This window comes from Somniosus microcephalus, chromosome 1 (genome assembly GCF_052327205.1).
Source record: "Somniosus microcephalus isolate GS21.2 chromosome 1, FLI_Smic_1.0, whole genome shotgun sequence".
Classification (NCBI taxonomy): Eukaryota; Metazoa; Chordata; class Chondrichthyes; order Squaliformes; family Somniosidae; genus Somniosus; species Somniosus microcephalus.
Genome location: NC_140987.1, coordinates 213714608 through 213733912, shown reverse-complemented (window position 1 = coordinate 213733912; position 19305 = coordinate 213714608). Strand labels below are relative to the sequence as shown.

General features: G+C 43.7%; 1 protein-coding gene across 6 annotated transcripts in view; it reads left to right on the top strand.

Moving 5' to 3' along the window:
- Positions 1-12761, top strand: part of fam151b (family with sequence similarity 151 member B) — a 56352-nt gene extending 43591 nt beyond the window's left edge. For 5 of the 6 annotated variants that reach the window (XM_085989653.1, XM_085989634.1, XM_085989606.1 and 2 more), the window contains 2 exons: positions 10770-10923; positions 11402-12761. In XM_085989653.1, coding sequence (XP_085845779.1) covers positions 10770-10923; positions 11402-11567 — 320 coding nt within the window. In that variant the 3' untranslated portion in view covers positions 11568-12761. The remainder of the gene's footprint in view (positions 1-10769; positions 10924-11401) is intronic. The other variant, XM_085989615.1, reaches the window with a different exon arrangement.
- Positions 12762-19305: the final 6544 nt, after the last annotated feature.

The following is a 19305-nucleotide window of genomic DNA, read 5'->3' as shown; positions in this document are numbered from 1 at the left end:
GTACAGTTCTAGTCACCACACTACGACTGTGTACAGTTCTAGTCACCACACTACGACTGCGTACAGTTCCAGTCACCACACTACGACTGCGTACAGTTCTAGTCACCACACTATAACTGTGTACAGTTCTGGTCACCACACTACAACTGTGTACAGTTCTAGTCACCACACTACAACTGTGTACAGTTCTAGTCACCACACTACAGCTGTGTACAGTTCTAGTCACCACACTACAGCTGTGTACAGTTCTAGTCACCACACTACAACTGTGTACAGTTCTAGTCACCACACTACAACTGTGTACAGATCTAGTCACCACACTACAATTGTGTACAGTTCTAGTCACCACACTACAGCTGTGTACAGTTCTAGTCACCACACTACAACTGTGTACAGTTCTAGTCACCACACTACAACTGTGTACAGTTCTGGTCACCACACTACAACTGTGTACAGTTCTAGTCACCACACTATAACTGTGTACAGTTCTAGTCACCACACCACAACTGTGTACAGTTCTGGTCACACTATAACTGTGTACAGTTCTAGTCACCACACTACGACTGTGTACAGTTCTAGTCACCACACTACAACTGTGTACAGATCTAGTCACCACACTATAACTGTGTACAGTTCTGGTCACCACACTATAACTGTGTACAGTTCTAGTCACCACACTACAACTGTGTACTGTTCTAGTCACCACACTACAACTGTGTACAGTTCTAGTCACCACACTACAACTGTGTACAGATCTAGTCACCACACTACAACTGTGTACAGTTCTAGTCACCACACTACAACTGTGTACAGTTCTAGTCACCACACTACAACTGTGTACAGATCTAGTCACCACACTACAACTGTGTACAGATCTAGTCACCACACTACAACTGTGTACAGTTCTAGTCACCACACTATAACTGTGTACAGTTCTGGTCACCACACTATAACTGTGTACAGTTCTGGTCACCACACTATAACTGTGTACTGTTCTAGTCACCACACTATAACTGTGTACAGTTCTGGTCACCACACTATAACTGTGTACAGATCTAGTCACCACACTACAACTGTGTACAGATCGAGTCACCACACTACAACTGTGTACAGATCTAGTCACCACACTACAACTGTGTACAGTTCTAGTCACCACACTACAACTGTGTACAGTTCTAGTCACCACACTACAACTGTGTACAGTTCTGGTCACCACACTATAACTGTGTACAGTTCTGGTCACCACACTACAACTGTGTACAGTTCTGGTCACCACACTACAACTGTGTACAGTTCTAGTCACCACACTACAACTGTGTACAGTTCTAGTCACCACACTACAACTGTGTACAGTTCTAGTCACCACACTACAACTGTGTACAGTTCTAGTCACCACACTACAACTGTGTACAGTTCTGGTCACCACACTATAACTGTGTACAGTTCTGGTCACCACACTACAACTGTGTACAGTTCTGGTCACCACACTATAACTGTGTACAGCTCTGGTCACCACACTACAACTGTGTACAGTTCTAGTCACCACACTACAACTGTGTACAGTTCTAGTCACCACACTACAACTGTGTACAGTTCTAGTCACCACACTACAACTGTGTACAGTTCTGGTCACCACACTATAACTGTGTACAGTTCTAGTCACCACACTATAACTGTGTACAGTTCTAGTCACCACACTACAACTGTGTACAGTTCTAGTCACCACACTATAACTGTGTACTGTTCTTGTCACCACACTACAACTGTGTACAGTTCTAGTCACCACACTACAACTGTGTACAGTTCTGGTCACCACACTACAACTGTGTACAGTTCTAGTCACCACACTACAACTGTGTACAGTTCTGGTCACCACACTATAACTGTGTACAGTTCTAGTCACCACACTACAACTGTGTACAGTTCTAGTCACCACACTACAACTGTGTACAGTTCTAGTCACCACACTATAACTGTGTACTGTTCTTGTCACCACACTACAACTGTGTACAGTTCTAGTCACCACACTACAACTGTGTACAGTTCTGGTCACCACACTACAACTGTGTACAGTTCTGGTCACCACACTATAACTGTGTATAGTTCTGGTCACCACACTACAACTGTGTACAGTTCTAGTCACCACACTACAACTGTGTACAGTTCTGGTCACCACACTACAACTGTGTACAGTTCTGGTCACCACACTACAACTGTGTACAGTTCTAGTCACCACACTACAACTGTGTACAGTTCTAGTCACCACACTACAACTGTGTACAGTTCTAGTCACCACACTACAACTGTGTACAGTTCTAGTCACCACACTACAACTGTGTATAGTTCTGGTCACCACACTATAACTGTGTACAGTTCTGGTCACCACACTACAACTGTGTACAGTTCTAGTCACCACACTACAACTGTGTACAGTTCTGGTCACCACACTACAACTGTGTACAGTTCTGGTCACCACACTATAACTGTGTACAGTTCTGGTCACCACACTATAACTGTGTACAGTTCTGGTCACCACACTATAACTGTGTACAGTTCTGGTCACCACACTATAACTGTGTACAGTTCTGGTCACCACACTACAACTGTGTACAGTTCTGGTCACCACACTATAACTGTGTATAGTTCTGGTCACCACACTACAACTGTGTACAGCTCTGGTCACCACACTATAACTGTGTACAGTTCTAGTCACCACACTACAACTGTGTACAGATCTGGTCACCACACTACAACTGTGTACAGTTCTAGTCACCACACTACAAATGTGTACAGTTCTAGTCACCACACTACAACTGTGTACAGCTCTGGTCACCACACTATAACTGTGTATAGTTCTGGTCACCACACTACAACTGTGTACAGTTCTGGTCACCACACTACAACTGTGTACAGTTCTGGTCACCACACTACAACTGTGTACCGTTCTAGTCACCACACTACAACTGTGTACAGTTCTGGTCACCACACTATAACTGTGTACAGTTCTGGTCACCACACTACAACTGTGTACAGTTCTGGTCACCACACTACAACTGTGTACCGTTCTAGTCACCACACTACAACTGTGTACAGTTCTGGTCACCACACTATAACTGTGTACAGCTCTGGTCACCACACTACAACTGTGTACAGTTCTAGTCACCACACTACAACTGTGTACAGTTCTGGTCACCACACTATAACTGTGTACAGTTCTGGTCACCACACTACAACTGTGTACCGTTCTAGTCACCACACTACAACTGTGTACAGTTCTGGTCACCACACTATAACTGTGTACAGCTCTGGTCACCACACTATAACTGTGTACAGTTCTAGTCACCACACTACAACTGTGTACAGTTCTGGTCACCACACTACAACTGTGTACAGTTCTGGTCACCACACTATAACTGTGTACAGCTCTGGTCACCACACTATAACTGTGTACAGTTCTAGTCACCACACTACAACTGTGTACAGTTCTGGTCACCACACTATAACTGTGTACAGTTCTGGTCACCACACTATAACTGTGTACAGCTCTGGTCACCACACTATAACTGTGTACAGTTCTGGTCACCACACTATAACTGTGTACAGTTCTGGTCACCACACTACAACTGTGTACAGTTCTAGTCACCACACTACAACTGTGTACAGTTCTGGTCACCACACTACAACTGTGTACAGTTCTAGTCACCACACTACAACTGTGTACAGTTCTGGTCACCACACTATAACTGTGTACAGTTCTAGTCACCACACTACAACTGTGTACAGTTCTGGTCACCACACTATAACTGTGTACAGTTCTGGTCACCACACTATAACTGTGTACAGTTCTAGTCACCACACTACAACTGTGTACAGTTCTGGTCACCACACTACAACTGTGTACAGTTCTAGTCACCACACTACAACTGTGTACAGTTCTAGTCACCACACTACAACTGTGTACAGTTCTAGTCACCACACTACAACTGTGTACAGTTCTAGTCACCACACTACAACTGTGTACAGTTCTGGTCACCACACTATAACTGTGTACAGTTCTAGTCACCACACTACAACTGTGTACAGTTCTGGTCACCACACTACAACTGTGTACAGTTCTGGTCACCACACTATAACTGTGTACAGTTCTAGTCACCACACTACAACTGTGTACAGTTCTAGTCACCACACTACAACTGTGTACAGTTCTAGTCACCACACTACAACTGTGTACAGTTCTGGTCACCACACTACAACTGTGTACAGCTCTGGTCACCACACTATAACTGTGTACAGTTCTAGTCAACACACTACAACTGTGTACAGATCTGGTCACCACACTACAACTGTGTACAGTTCTAGTCACCACACTACAAATGTGTACAGTTCTAGTCACCACACTACAACTGTGTACAGCTCTGGTCACCACACTATAACTGTGTATAGTTCTGGTCACCACACTACAACTGTGTACAGTTCTGGTCACCACACTACAACTGTGTACAGTTCTGGTCACCACACTACAACTGTGTACAGTTCTGGTCACCACACTACAACTGTGTACCGTTCTAGTCACCACACTACAACTGTGTACAGTTCTGGTCACCACACTATAACTGTGTACAGTTCTGGTCACCACACTACAACTGTGTACAGTTCTGGTCACCACACTACAACTGTGTACCGTTCTAGTCACCACACTACAACTGTGTACAGTTCTGGTCACCACACTATAACTGTGTACAGTTCTGGTCACCACACTATAACTGTGTACAGTTCTGGTCACCACACTATAACTGTGTACAGTTCTAGTCACCACACCATAACTGTGTACAGTTCTGGTCACCACACTACAACTGTGTACAGTTCTGGTCACCACACTACAACTGTGTACAGTTCTAGTCACCACACTATAACTGTGTACAGTTCTAGTCACCACACTACAACTGTGTACAGTTCTAGTCACCACACTACAACTGTGTACAGTTCTAGTCACCACACTACAACTGTGTACAGTTCTAGTCACCACACTACAACTGTGTACAGTTCTAGTCACCACACTATAACTGTGTACAGTTCTAGTCACCACACTACAACTGTGTACAGTTCTAGTCACCACACTATAACTGTGTACAGTTCTGGTCACCACACTATAACTGTGTACAGTTCTGGTCACCACACTACAACTGTGTACAGTTCTAGTCACCACACTACAACTGTGTACAGATCTAGTCACCACACTACAACTGTGTACAGTTCTAGTCACCACATTACAACTGTGTATAGTTCTGGTCACCACACTACAACTGTGTACAGTTCTAGTCACCACACTATAACTGTGTACAGTTCTGGTCACCACACTACAACTGTGTACAGTTCTAGTCACCACACTATAACTGTGTAGAGTTCTGGTCACCACACTACAACTGTGTACAGTTCTAGTCACCACACTATAACTGTGTACAGTTCTAGTCACCACACTACAACTGTGTACAGTTCTAGTCACCACATTACAACTGTGTACAGTTCTAGTCACCACACTACAACTGTGTACAGTTCTAGTCACCACATTACAACTGTGTATAGTTCTGGTCACCACACTACAACTGTGTACAGTTCTGGTCACCACACTATAACTGTGTACAGTTCTAGTCACCACACTACAACTGTGTACAGTTCTAGTCACCACACTATAACTGTGTACAGTTCTAGTCACCACACTACAACTGTGTACAGTTCTAGTCACCACACTACAACTGTGTATAGTTCTGGTCACCACACTACAACTGTGTACAGTTCTAGTCACCACACTACAACTGTGTACAGTTCTAGTCACCACACTATAACTGTGTACAGTTCTGGTCACCACACTATAACTGTGTACAGTTCTGGTCACCACACTACAACTGTGTACAGTTCTAGTCACCACACTACAACTGTGTATAGTTCTGGTCACCACACTACAACTGTGTACAGTTCTAGTCACCACACTATAACTGTGTACAGTTCTAGTCACCACATTACAACTGTGTATAGTTCTGGTCACCACACTATAACTGTGTACAGTTCTAGTCACCACACTGCAACTGTGTACAGATCTAGTCACCACACTACAACTGTGTATAGTTCTGGTCACCACACTACAACTGTGTACAGTTCTAGTCACCACACTATAACTGTGTACAGTTCTAGTCACCACACTACAACTGTGTACAGTTCTAGTCACCACATTACAACTGTGTATAGTTCTGGTCACCACACTACAACTGTGTACAGTTCTAGTCACCACACTACAACTGTGTACAGTTCTGGTCACCACACTACAACTGTGTACAGTTCTGGTCACCACACTACAACTGTGTACAGTTCTAGTCACCACACTACAACTGTGTACAGTTCTAGTCACCACACTACAACTGTGTACAGTTCTAGTCACCACATTACAACTGTGTATAGTTCTGGTCACCACACTATAACTGTGTACAGTTCTAGTCACCACATTACAACTGTGTATAGTTCTGGTCACCACACTATAACTGTGTACAGTTCTGGTCACCACACTACAATTGTGTACAGATCTAGTCACCACACTACAACTGTGTACAGTTCTAGTCACCACACTATAACTGTGTACAGTTCTAGTCACCACACTACAACTGTGTACAGTTCTAGTCACCACACTACAACTGTGTACAGTTCTAGTCACCACACTACAACTGTGTACAGTTCTAGTCACCACATTACAACTGTGTATAGTTCTGGTCACCACACTACAACTGTGTACAGTTCTACTCACCACACTATAACTGTGTACAGTTCTAGTCACCACACTACAACTGTGTACAGTTCTGGTCACCACACTACAACTGTGTACAGTTCTAGTCACCACACTACAACTGTGTACTGTTCTAGTCACCACACTACAACTGTGTACAGTTCTAGTCACCACACTACAACTGTGTACAGTTCTAGTCACCACACTATAACTGTGTACAGTTCTAGTCACCACACTACAACTGTGTACAGATCTAGTCACCACACTATAACTGTGTACAGTTCTAGTCACCACACTACAACTGTGTACAGTTCTAGTCACCACACTACAGCTGTGTACAGTTCTAGTCACCACACTACAACTGTGTACAGATCTAGTCACCGCACTACAACTGTGTACAGTTCTAGTCACCGCACTACAACTGTGTACAGTTCTAGTCACCACACTACAACTGTGTACAGTTCTAGTCACCACATTACAACTGTGTATAGTTCTGGTCACCACACTACAACTGTGTACAGTTCTACTCACCACACTATAACTGTGTACAGTTCTAGTCACCACACTACAACTGTGTACAGTTCTGGTCACCACACTATAACTGTGTACAGTTCTAGTCACCACACTACAACTGTGTATAGTTCTGGTCACCACACTACAACTGTGTACAGTTCTACTCACCACACTATAACTGTGTACAGTTCTAGTCACCACACTACAACTGTGTACAGTTCTGGTCACCACACTATAACTGTGTACAGTTCTAGTCACCACACTACAACTGTGTACAGTTCTGGTCACCACACTACAGCTGTGTACAGCTCTAGTCACCACACTACAACTGTGTACAGTTCTGGTCACCACACTACAACTGTGTACAGATCTAGTCACCACACTACAACTGTGTACAGTTCTAGTCACCACACTACAACTGTGTACAGTTCTAGTCACCACATTACAACTGTGTATAGTTCTGGTCACCACACTACAATTGTGTACAGTTCTAGTCACCACATTACAACTGTGTATAGTTCTGGTCACCACACTACAACTGTGTACAGTTCTAGTCACCACACTACAACTGTGTACAGTTCTGGTCACCACACTACAACTGTGTACAGTTCTAGTCACCACACTACAACTGTGTACAGTTCTAGTCACCACACTACAACTGTGTACAGATCTAGTCACCACACTATAACTGTGTACAGTTCTGGTCACCACACTACAACTGTGTACAGTTCTAGTCACCACACTATAACTGTGTACAGTTCTGGTCACCACACTATAACTGTGTACAGTTCTGGTCACCACACTACAACTGTGTACAGTTCTAGTCACCACACTATAACTGTGTACAGTTCTTGTCACCACACTATAACTGTGTACAGTTCTAGTCACCACACTATAACTGTGTACAGTTCTGGTCACCACACTATAACTGTGTATAGTTCTAGTCACCACACTATAACTGTGTACAGTTCTAGTCACCACACTATAACTGTGTACAGTTCTGGTCACCACACTACAACTGTGTACAGTTCTAGTCACCACACTACAACTGTGTACAGTTCTAGTCACCACACTACAACTGTGTACAGTTCTAGTCACCACACTACAACTGTGTACAGTTCTGGTCACCACACTATAACTGTGTACAGTTCTAGTCACCACACTACAATTGTGTACAGTTCTAGTCACCACACTACAACTGTGTACAGTTCTAGTCACCACACTATAACTGTGTACAGTTCTAGTCACCACACTACAACTGTGTACAGTTCTAGTCACCACACTACAACTGTGTACAGTTCTGGTCACCACACTATAACTGTGTACAGTTCTACTCACCACACTACAACTGTGTACAGTTCTAGTCACCACACTACAATTGTGTACAGTTCTAGTCACCACACTATAACTGTGTACAGTTCTAGTCACCACACTATAACTGTGTACAGTTCTAGTCACCACACTACAACTGTGTATAGTTCTACTCACCACACTATAACTGTGTACAGTTCTAGTCACCACACTATAACTGTGTACAGTTCTAGTCACCACACTATAACTGTGTACAGTTCTAGTCACCACACTACAACTGTGTACAGTTCTAGTCACCACACTACAACTGTGTACAGTTCTAGTCACCACACTATAACTGTGTACAGTTCTGGTCACCACACTACAACTGTGTACAGTTCTGGTCACCACACTACAACTGTGTACAGTTCTGGTCACCACACTATAACTGTGTACAGTTCTACTCACCACACTATAACTGTGTACAGTTCTAGTCACCACACTATAACTGTGTACAGTTCTGGTCACCACACTATAACTGTGTACAGTTCTGGTCACCACACTATAACTGTGTACAGTTGTGGTCACCACACTACAACTGTGTACAGTTGTGGTCACCACACTATAACTGTGTACAGATCTAGTCACCACACTACAACTGTGTACAGTTCTAGTCACCACACTACAACTGTGTACAGTTCTAGTCACCACACTATAACTGTGTACAGATCTAGTCACCACACTACAACTGTGTATAGTTCTGGTCACCACACTATAACTGTGTACAGATCTAGTCACCACACTACAACTGTGTACAGTTCTAGTCACCACACTACAACTGTGTACAGTTCTAGTCACCACACTATAACTGTGTACAGATCTAGTCACCACACTACAACTGTGTACAGTTCTAGTCACCACACTACAACTGTGTATAGTTCTAGTCACCACACTATAACTGTGTACAGTTCTAGTCACCACACTATAACTGTGTACAGATCTAGTCACCACACTACAACTGTGTACAGTTCTAGTCACCACACTACAACTGTGTATAGTTCTAGTCACCACACTATAACTGTGTACAGTTCTAGTCACCACACTATAACTGTGTATAGTTCTTGTCACCACACTACAGCTGTGTACAGTTCTAGTCACCACACTATAACTGTGTACAGATCTAGTCACCACACTACAACTGTGTACAGTTCTAGTCACCACACTATAACTGTGTACAGTTCTAGTCACCACACTACAACTGTGTACAGTTCTAGTCACCACACTACAACTGTGTACAGATCTAGTCACCACACTACAACTGTGTATAGTTCTAGTCACCACACTATAACTGTGTACAGTTCTAGTCACCACACTATAACTGTGTATAGTTCTAGTCACCACACTATAACTGTGTACAGTTCTAGTCACCACACTATAACTGTGTATAGTTCTAGTCACCACACTATAACTGTGTATAGTTCTAGTCACCACACTATAACTGTGTATAGTTCTAGTCACCACACTATAACTGTGTATAGTTCTAGTCACCACACTATAACTGTGTATAGTTCTAGTCACCACACTACAACTGTGTACAGTTCTGGTCACCACACTACAACTGTGTACAGATCTAGTCACCACACTATAACTGTGTACAGATCTAGTCACCACACTATAACTGTGTACAGTTCTACTCACCACACTACAACTGTGTACAGTTCTAGTCACCACACTACAACTGTGTATAGTTCTGGTCACCACACCAGACACGATGGGCCGAATGGCCTCCTGTGCTGTAAATTTCTATGAGTCTATGATTCTAATCTCTATGATTCGCAAAAAACATAAAAAATTCATACATCTATCTATCTATATTAAATGTCTTGCATCTGTGCATACTTCCCATCAATTTTTACCATTATAGATTCCTATGCCCACATTTAGAATGGAAACAGGCTATGTAAACCTGTCGTGCTGTAATTACAACCCCCTCCAACGGATGTGCTGCAGCACAATCACTGGTGGGAGGGCGTAATTACAGCATGACATTTTTCTCCGCCGGGGCGCTGAGGCCGTACTTCTGTGTCCTATCGTGATTTTTCTCAAAATTCGGTAATTACGTTACATTTCCCAAATCACCTTGTGGAAAACATACAAGTGACTTATAAAACAATAAAAAAGTCATTAAAAATAGGCTTACCTTTGCATACAGGCTACACCTGGGAGATGGTGAAGGAGACGGAGCAAATTTGTCAGACTCTCTGCCAGCCAGTTACATTCCCAGTTCGAGCAACACTGGTTCGACCATCCTGGCCACAGCTGCATTGGTTGCTGGAGCAGTCAGACAGGTAAAAGGGCTCTTCAGGTGAAGTAAATTCTAAATGGCTCTTTCAGCAGATGGCTCATTTTGCATGAAAACTGCCCTTGGCTGCAGTCAACCGAGCCCTTGACCGTGCCTTTGCTCTTTACAGATATTAATGGACCTGCTGTGTAATTGCAGCACTTTCTGTCTCTATTTACGATGTCCCGCATTTTCAGTTTTATTTGTAGTTCGGTTCTAGGCCTGTTCGAAAATATGATGTGAAAGAGAAAACAAAGAACGGAAGTATTGACTTTAACCCATAGAGGGTGATAGAGATAAAAATAATACATATAATGGTGATAAAGACGATTGAATCCATGCAACACAGAATCCAGATGAATACATTCTGTATTGAGCCACTTATTGCGTGTTCTATATCCTTTTATTTTGATGTATTTTATTGACACTGTAACCTTGTCTGTAATGTCAGTCTATTCTGATTGAGTAATCTTGTTTTAATGCAGGTACAGTCTGACTGTGTGGACAGCAAGAGAAGATTTGTACACTGTGGAAGATATGCTGTATATCAGGGAGAACGTTGACAAGTCAAGGATCTACTATGATCTTTTTGAACCCCAAAACAGTGAATTAAGGCAGGCAATCAACATGAAAATCACAGACCAGCTATAACATTATGCTACAAAAACAACAACAGCTTTCATTTATATAGCACCTTTAATGTAGTAAAACATCCCAAGGCGCTTCACAAAAGCGTTATCAAACAAAGTTTGACACCGAGCCATGCAAGGAGATATCGGCTCAGGAAAGAGTTAGGTTTTAAGAAGCGTCTTAAAGGAGCAGAGAAAGGCGGAGAGGTTTATGGAGGAAATTCCAGAGCTTGGGGCATTAGGCAGCTGAAAGCACGGCCCCCAGTGGTGGAGCGATTAAAATAGGGGAGGCGCAGAGGCCAGAATTGAAGTGCAGAGATCTTGGCGGGCTGGTGCAATTGATGAATATTACCACAATTTTAAATTATGTTTTCACCCATTATTCTAACCAGAAAATAGCTCAGCTGGGCTCACTGATTGCTGTTAAAAAGTGCACATGTGTAGTCATCAAATAGGACACAATCAAGTGTGGCTGTGATGCTCCCTACAGTTGAATAGCCAGTTTGCAAACACTATTTAGGCTCAGCCATGGAGAAGACAATTTACGTCATATATTGCAGCGCTGCCAACACATGATGTGTCATCCGTGGCTCAGTTGGTAGCACTCTTGCCTCTGAGTCAGAACATTGTGGGTTCAAGTCCCACTCCAGAGACTTGAGCACATACTCAAGGCTGACACTTCAGTGTAGTACTGAGGGTGTGCTGCACTATTTGAGGTGCCCTCCTGCGGATGTGTCGTTAAACCGAGACCTCAGCTGGATTGTAAAGCATCTTGTGGCACTATTCAAAGAGAAAGAGAGTTCTCTCCAGTGTCCTGGCCAATATTTATCCCTCAACTAAAAACACATTAACTGGTCATTATCTCATTGCTGTTTGTGGGACCTTGCTCTGTGGAAATTGGCTGTCGCGTTTCCTACATTACAACACTTAAAAAGTTTTCATTGGCTGTAAAGCTCTTTGGGAACGTCCTTAGGTAGTGAAAGGTGCTACATAAATGCAAGACTTTTTCTTATTTTTTCTTTCTGTTAACACATGTGGAACCATATTAAGAATTAGTGCCTTTAGGAGAGGAGGAGAGAAAAGGGACAAAACTGGGGAAAAAAGGATAATCAGAAAATAATCAGCTTTTTTCAGAACTATTGACCTACAGTTTTAGCCTATTTGACATCTACTTTTTGTGAAATATCTAATAAAAATGTTTGCCATTCAGTCCAAACCGCTTGATATATTTGAGTTCACAGCCAGGTTGATGGCTCATTGTACATGAAAATAGATCATACCATCCATTTTGAAGTGGGATTGTCCCTGTATTGAAGCTAGAAAGGACCCAGACAAGCTGTGCATCAAATAATCACAACCGTGTTAAATGCAAGCAGCTCAATGATGCTTTTGTCATTCTATTACAAGCCCACTGACTCCCACGGCTACCTGGATTATAGCTGGATAATTGCATCCTTTTATTTTTATTTACATTGGTTAAGTTTTTGAAGAGAAATGTGTATTAAATTAATAACAACATTCTCTGTGCTGGGAGGAGAAAATATGCAGGAAGCGGTCTTAAACCAACTCAGTTGTCTGCACTTCCAGCAATTTTTTTCAAGTAAAAATGATCCTTGGAGCTATTTGTGACTTTCTGAAACAAAGCATAATCAGATGCAGCATCTTGCACTTCTAAATGTGCAGTGACTTCTAAATGTCACTGCACATCAATGGGTTGCATAAATATTTTAGTGCTACTGTCCCCACTGGTTGGTCCCTTTTGAAATCCTGTAGCCTAATAGCTGCTCCAAAACTGGGTTGATTGGTTTGCCTGTTGCTTCAGAACAGTATGAAAATTTCCATCACAAATCGAGGAAAGGTTGGAGGGTCAGCAACTTGGACCACCCTCGCTCCACTTTTAGCAATGATGGCAAAAGCTTAGGAAACATAGAAACATAGAAGATAGGAGCAGGTGTAGGCCATTCGGCCCCTCGAGCCTGTTCCGCCATTTAATAAGATCATGGCTGATCATCCAAATTCAGTACCCTGTCCCTGCTTTCTCCCCATATACCTTGATCCCTTTAGCCTTAAGAAATATATCTAACTCCTTGAATATATTTAATGAATTTGCCTCAACTGCCTTGTGTGGTAGAGAATTCCACAGGTTCACCACTCTCTGGGTGAAGAAATTCCTCCTCATCTCAGTCCTAAATGACGTACCCCTTATCCTTAGACTGTGACCCCTGGTTCTGGACTCCCCCGCCATCGGGAACATCCTTCCTGCATCTAGTTTGTCTAGTCCTGTAAGAATTTTACAAGTTTCAATGAGATCCCCTCTCATTCTTCTAAACTCTAGCGAATATAAGCCTAATCGACCCAATCTCTCCTCGTACGTCATTCCTGCCATCCCAGGTATCAGTCTGGTGAATCTTCGCTGCACTCCCTCCATGGCAAGAACATCCTTCCTCAGATAAGGCGACCAAAACTGCACACAATACTGAAGGTGTGGTCGCAGCAAGGCCCCGTACAACTGCAGCAAGACATCCTTGCTCCTGTACTCGAATCCTCTCGCTATGAAGGCCAACATACCATTTGCCTTCTTAACCGCCTGCTGCACCTGCATGCTTACCTTCAGCGACTGGTGCACAAGGACACCCAGGTCTCGTTGCACTTCCCCTTTTCCCAATCTTTTGCCGTTCAGGTAATAATCTGCCTTCCTGTTTTTGCCACCGAAGTGGATAACCTCGCATTTATCCACATTATACTGCATTTGCCATGCACCTGCCCAATCACCCAACCTGTCCGAATCATACTGGAGTTTCTCTGCATCCTCCTCACAGCACACACGTCCATCCAGCTTTGTGTCGTCTGCAAATTTGGAGATATTACTTCTAGTTCCCTCGTCTAGATTATTTATATATATATATTGCAAATGGTCCATTATGAATCCAATCGCAGCTCCAGCGCATTGCGGCGCTAAAGCTGCGATTGGATTCATACTGGACCATTCGCGAGGCTGAGGACGTCGTGAATAGCACGTTTAATCAGTTGGTCACACCGCAGGGAAAGGTTGGACAGGCAGAAAGGGAATGAGTGACCAACAGACAGAGTGCTAGGCACAGGCAGGTAGTGCAGGGGTCCCCTGTGGACATCCCCCTCTCAAACAGATACACCACTTTGAGTACTGTTGGGGGGGGGGGATGGCTTATCAGAGAAAGGCGGCAGCAGCCAACTTCCTGGCACCAGGGATGGCTCTGCTGCACAGGATGGGAGGAAAAAGAGGGATAGAGCTATAGTAATAGGGGATTCTATTGTAAGGGGAATAGATAGGCGTTTCTGCGGCCGCAAAAGAGACTCCAGGATGGTGTGTTGCCTCCCTGGTGCAAGGGTCAAGGATGTCTCAGAGCGGCTGCAGAACATCTTGGAAGGGGAGGGTGAACAGCCAGTTGTCGTGGTGCATATAGGTACCAACGATATAGGTAAAAAACGGGATTAGGTCTTAAAAGCGGAATATAGGGAGTTAGGAGGTAAATTTAAAAATAGGACCTCAAAGGTAGTAATCTCAGGATTGCTACAGTGCCACGTGCTAGTCAGAGTAGAAATAGAAGGATATTTCAGATGAATACGTGGCTAGAGGAATGGTGCAAGGGGGAGGGATTCAAATTCCTGGGACATTGGAACCGGTTCTGGGGGAGGTGGGACCAGTTCAAACCGGACGGTTTGCACCTGGGCAGGGCTGGGACCGATGTCCTAGGGGGAGTGTTTGCTAGTGCTCTGGGGGAGGGTTTAAACTAAAATGGCAGGGGTTGGGAACCTGAGCAGGGGGACAGAGGAAAGGGAAACCAGGATAAAAGCAAAAGATAGGAAGGAGAAAAACAAAAGTGGCAGTCAGAGAAATCAACGGTTTAAATCAAACATGGCCACAGTAAATAATAATTCTAATAGGTCTAAGAGCGTTAAAAAAACAAGCCTGAAGGCTTTGTGTCTTAATGCGAGGAGCATTCGTAATAAGTTGGATGAATTAGCTGCGCAAATAGAGGTCGTCGTCGTACGTGTTTTCACACTGTTCCCTTTGGGGAACTGTATGAAGTGGTGGAAGGATTTCTGGCTGCGTTAACACTCCTTCCGTGACCGTAACCATCTTTGTACCAGCCATTAGGGTGGTTAGTCCTATGGCGGGAGGGTTTCACGGGCTCCCACAACCCATACGAGGGGGGGGGGGCCACCCACACCCACGGACGCAAGTATCCCGCTGGATGTCAACCCAGAATTTAGAGCCGGAGCTCCGACTCCACTTGCCGGGACTGTCTGGAGCGGGGTTTGAAACCCTATGCCTTCTGGCCCAGCGGCGGAGATGCTACCACTATGCCAAAGGCCCACTCCGGCAAATAGAGGTAAACAAATATGATTTGATTGGGATTACGGAAACATGGCTCCAGGGTGGCCAAGGCTGGGAACTCAACATCCAGGGGTATTCAATATTCAGGAAAGATGGGCAAAAAGGAAAGTGAGGTGGGGTAGCATGGCTGGTTAAAGAAGGGATTAACACAATTGTAAGGAAGGATATTAGCTCTGATGATGTGGAATCTGTATGGGTAGAACTGAGAAATACCAAGGGGCAGAAAACGTTAGTGGGAGTGGTATATAGACCTCCAAACAGTAATGCGGAGGTTGGGGGTGGCATTAAAAGGGAAAGTAGAGAATCGTGCAATAAGGGCACAGCAGTCCTCATGGGTGACTTTAATCTACATATAGATTGGGCTAACCAAATTAGTAACAATACTGTGGTGGAGGAATTCCTGGAGTGTTTAAGGGATGGTTTCCTGGACCAGTATGTCGAGGAACCAACCAGAGATCAGGCCATCTTAGACTGGGAATTATGTAACGAGAAAGGATTAATTAGCAATCTTGTACGAGGCCCCTTGTGTCGGAGCGATCATAATATGATCGAATTCTTCATTAAGATGGAGAATGAAGTAGTCGACTCAGAGACTAGGGTCCTAAATTTAAATAAAGGAAACTACGATGGTCTGAGGCACGAGTTGGGTAGGATTGATTGGGGAATGTCATTCAAAGGGTTGACGGTGGATAGGCAATGGCAAACATTCAAAGATCGCATGGATGAACTACAGAATTTGTTCATCCCAGTTTGGCATAAAAATAAAACAAGAAAGGTGACTCAACCATGACTAACAAGGGAAATTAGGGATAGCAAAAGATCCAAGGAGAGGACACATAAATTGGCCAGAAAAAGCAGTAAACCTGAGGATTGGGAGCAGTTTAGGATTCAACAAAGGAGGACAAAGGGATTAATTAAGAAAGGGAAAATAGAATATGAGAGTAAGCTTTCAGGGAACATAAAAACTGACTGTAAAAGTTTTTATAGATATGTGAAGAGAAAAAGATTGGTGAAGTCAAGCGTAGGTCCCTTGCAGTCAGAATCAGGGGAATTTATAATGGGGAACAAAGAAATGGCAGACCAATTAAATACATATTTTGGTTCTGTCTTCACAAAGGAGGACACAAATAACCTCCCAGAGAGGTTGGGGAACATAGGGTCTGATGAAAGGGAGGAACAGAAAGAAATCAGTATTTATAGGGAAATGGTGTTAGGGAAATTGATGGGATTGAAGGCCGATAAATCCCCAGGGCCTGATAATCTACATCCTAGGGTACTTAAGGAAGTGGCCCTAGAAATAGTTGATGCTTTGCTGGTCATCTTCCAGCATTCGATGGAATCTGGAACAGCACCCATGGATTGGAGGGTAGCTAATGTTACCCCACTATTCAAAAAAGGTGGTAGAGAGAAAACACGGAATTACAGACTGGTAAGCCTGACATCAGTAGTGGGGAAAATGCTAGAGTCCATTATAAAGATGTAATAGCAGAGCACTTGGAAAACAGTGACAGGATTGGACAAAGTCAACATGGATTTACAAAAGGTAAATCGTGCTTGACTAATCTGGAATTTTTTGAGGATGTAACTGGTAAAATAGATAAGGGAGAACCAGTGGATGTGGTGTATTTGGACTTTCAGAAGGCTTTCGATAAGGTCCCGCATAAGAGATTGGCGTGTAAAGTTAAGGCACATGGGATTGGGGGCAAGGTATTGACTTGGATAGAGAACTGGTTGGCAGACAGAAAGCAAAGAGTTGGAATAAACGGGTCTTTTTCCGAGTGGCAGGCAGTGACTAGTGGGGTACCGCAGGGATCGGTCCTTGGACCCCAGCTATTCACAATATATATTAATGATCTAGACAAGGGAACTAGATGTAATATCTCCAAATTTGCAGACAACACAAAGCTGGGTGGGCGTGTGTGCTGTGAGGAGGATGCCGAGAAACTCCAGTATGATTAGGACAGGTTGGGTGATTGGGCAAAAGCATGGCAGATGCAATATAACATGTATAAATGTGAGGTTATCCACTTTGGTGGCATAAACAGGAAGGCAGATTATTATCTGAATGGCAATAGATTGGGAGAAGGGGATGTGCAACGAGACCTGGGTGTCCTGGTGCACCAGTCGCTGAAGGTAAGTATGTAGGTGCAGCAGGCAGTTAAGAAGGCAAATGGCATGTTGACCTTCGTAGCGAGAGGGTTTGAGTACAGGAACAAGGATGTCTTGCTGCAGTTGTACAGGGCCTTGGTGAGACTGCACCTTGAGTATTGTGTGCAGTTTTGGTCGCCTTATGTGAGGAAGGATGTTCTTGCCATGGAAGGAGTTCAGCGAAGGTTCACCAGGCTGATACCTGGGATGGCAGGAATGACGTATGAGGGGAGAGTGGGTCGATTGGGCTTGTACTCGCTGGAGTTTAGAAGAATGAGAGGGGATCTCATTGAAACTTATAAAATTCTGACAGGACTGGACAGACTAGATGCAGGAAGGATGTTCCCGATGGTCGGGGAGTCCAGAACCAGGGGTCACAGTCTAAGGATAAGGGGTAAGCCATTTAGGACAGAAATGAGGAGGAATTTCTTCACCCAGAGAGTGGTGAATCTGTGGAATTCTCTACCACAGAAGGCAGTAGAAGCCAGTACATTAAATATATTCAAGAAGCAGTTGGATATATTTCTTAAGGCTAAAGGGATCAAGGGATATGGGGAGAAAGCAGGGACCGGGTACTGAATTTGAATGATCAGCCATGATCGCATTGAATGGCGGAGCAGGCCCGAGGGGCTGAATGGCCTACTCCTCCTATCTTCTATGTTTCTATGTGAATAGCTGGGGTCCTAGCACCGATCCCTGTGGTACCCCACTAGTCACTGCCTGCCACTCGGAAAAAGACTCGTTTATTCCAACTCTTTGCTTCCTGTCTGCCAACCAGTTCTCTAACCAAGACAGTACCTTACCCCCAATCCCATGTGCTTTAACTTTGCATGCTAATCTCTTATGCGGGACCTTATCGAAAGCCTTCTGAAAGTCCAAATACACCACATCCACTGGTTCTCCCTTATCTATTCTACCAGTTACATCCTCAAAATATTCCAGTAGATTAGTCAAGCATGATTTACCTGTTGTAAATCCAAGTTGACTTTGTCCAATCCTGTCACTTTTCCAAGTGCTCTGCTATTACATCTTTTATACTGGACTCTAACATTTTCCCCACTACCCATGTCAGGCTTACCAGTCTATATTTCCCCATTTTCTCTCTACCACCTTTTTTAAATAGTGGGTTTACATTAGCTATCCTCCAATCCATGGGAACTGTTCCAGATGACCAGCAATGCATCTACTATTTCTAGGGCCACTTCCTTAAGTACCCTAGGATGTAGATTATCAG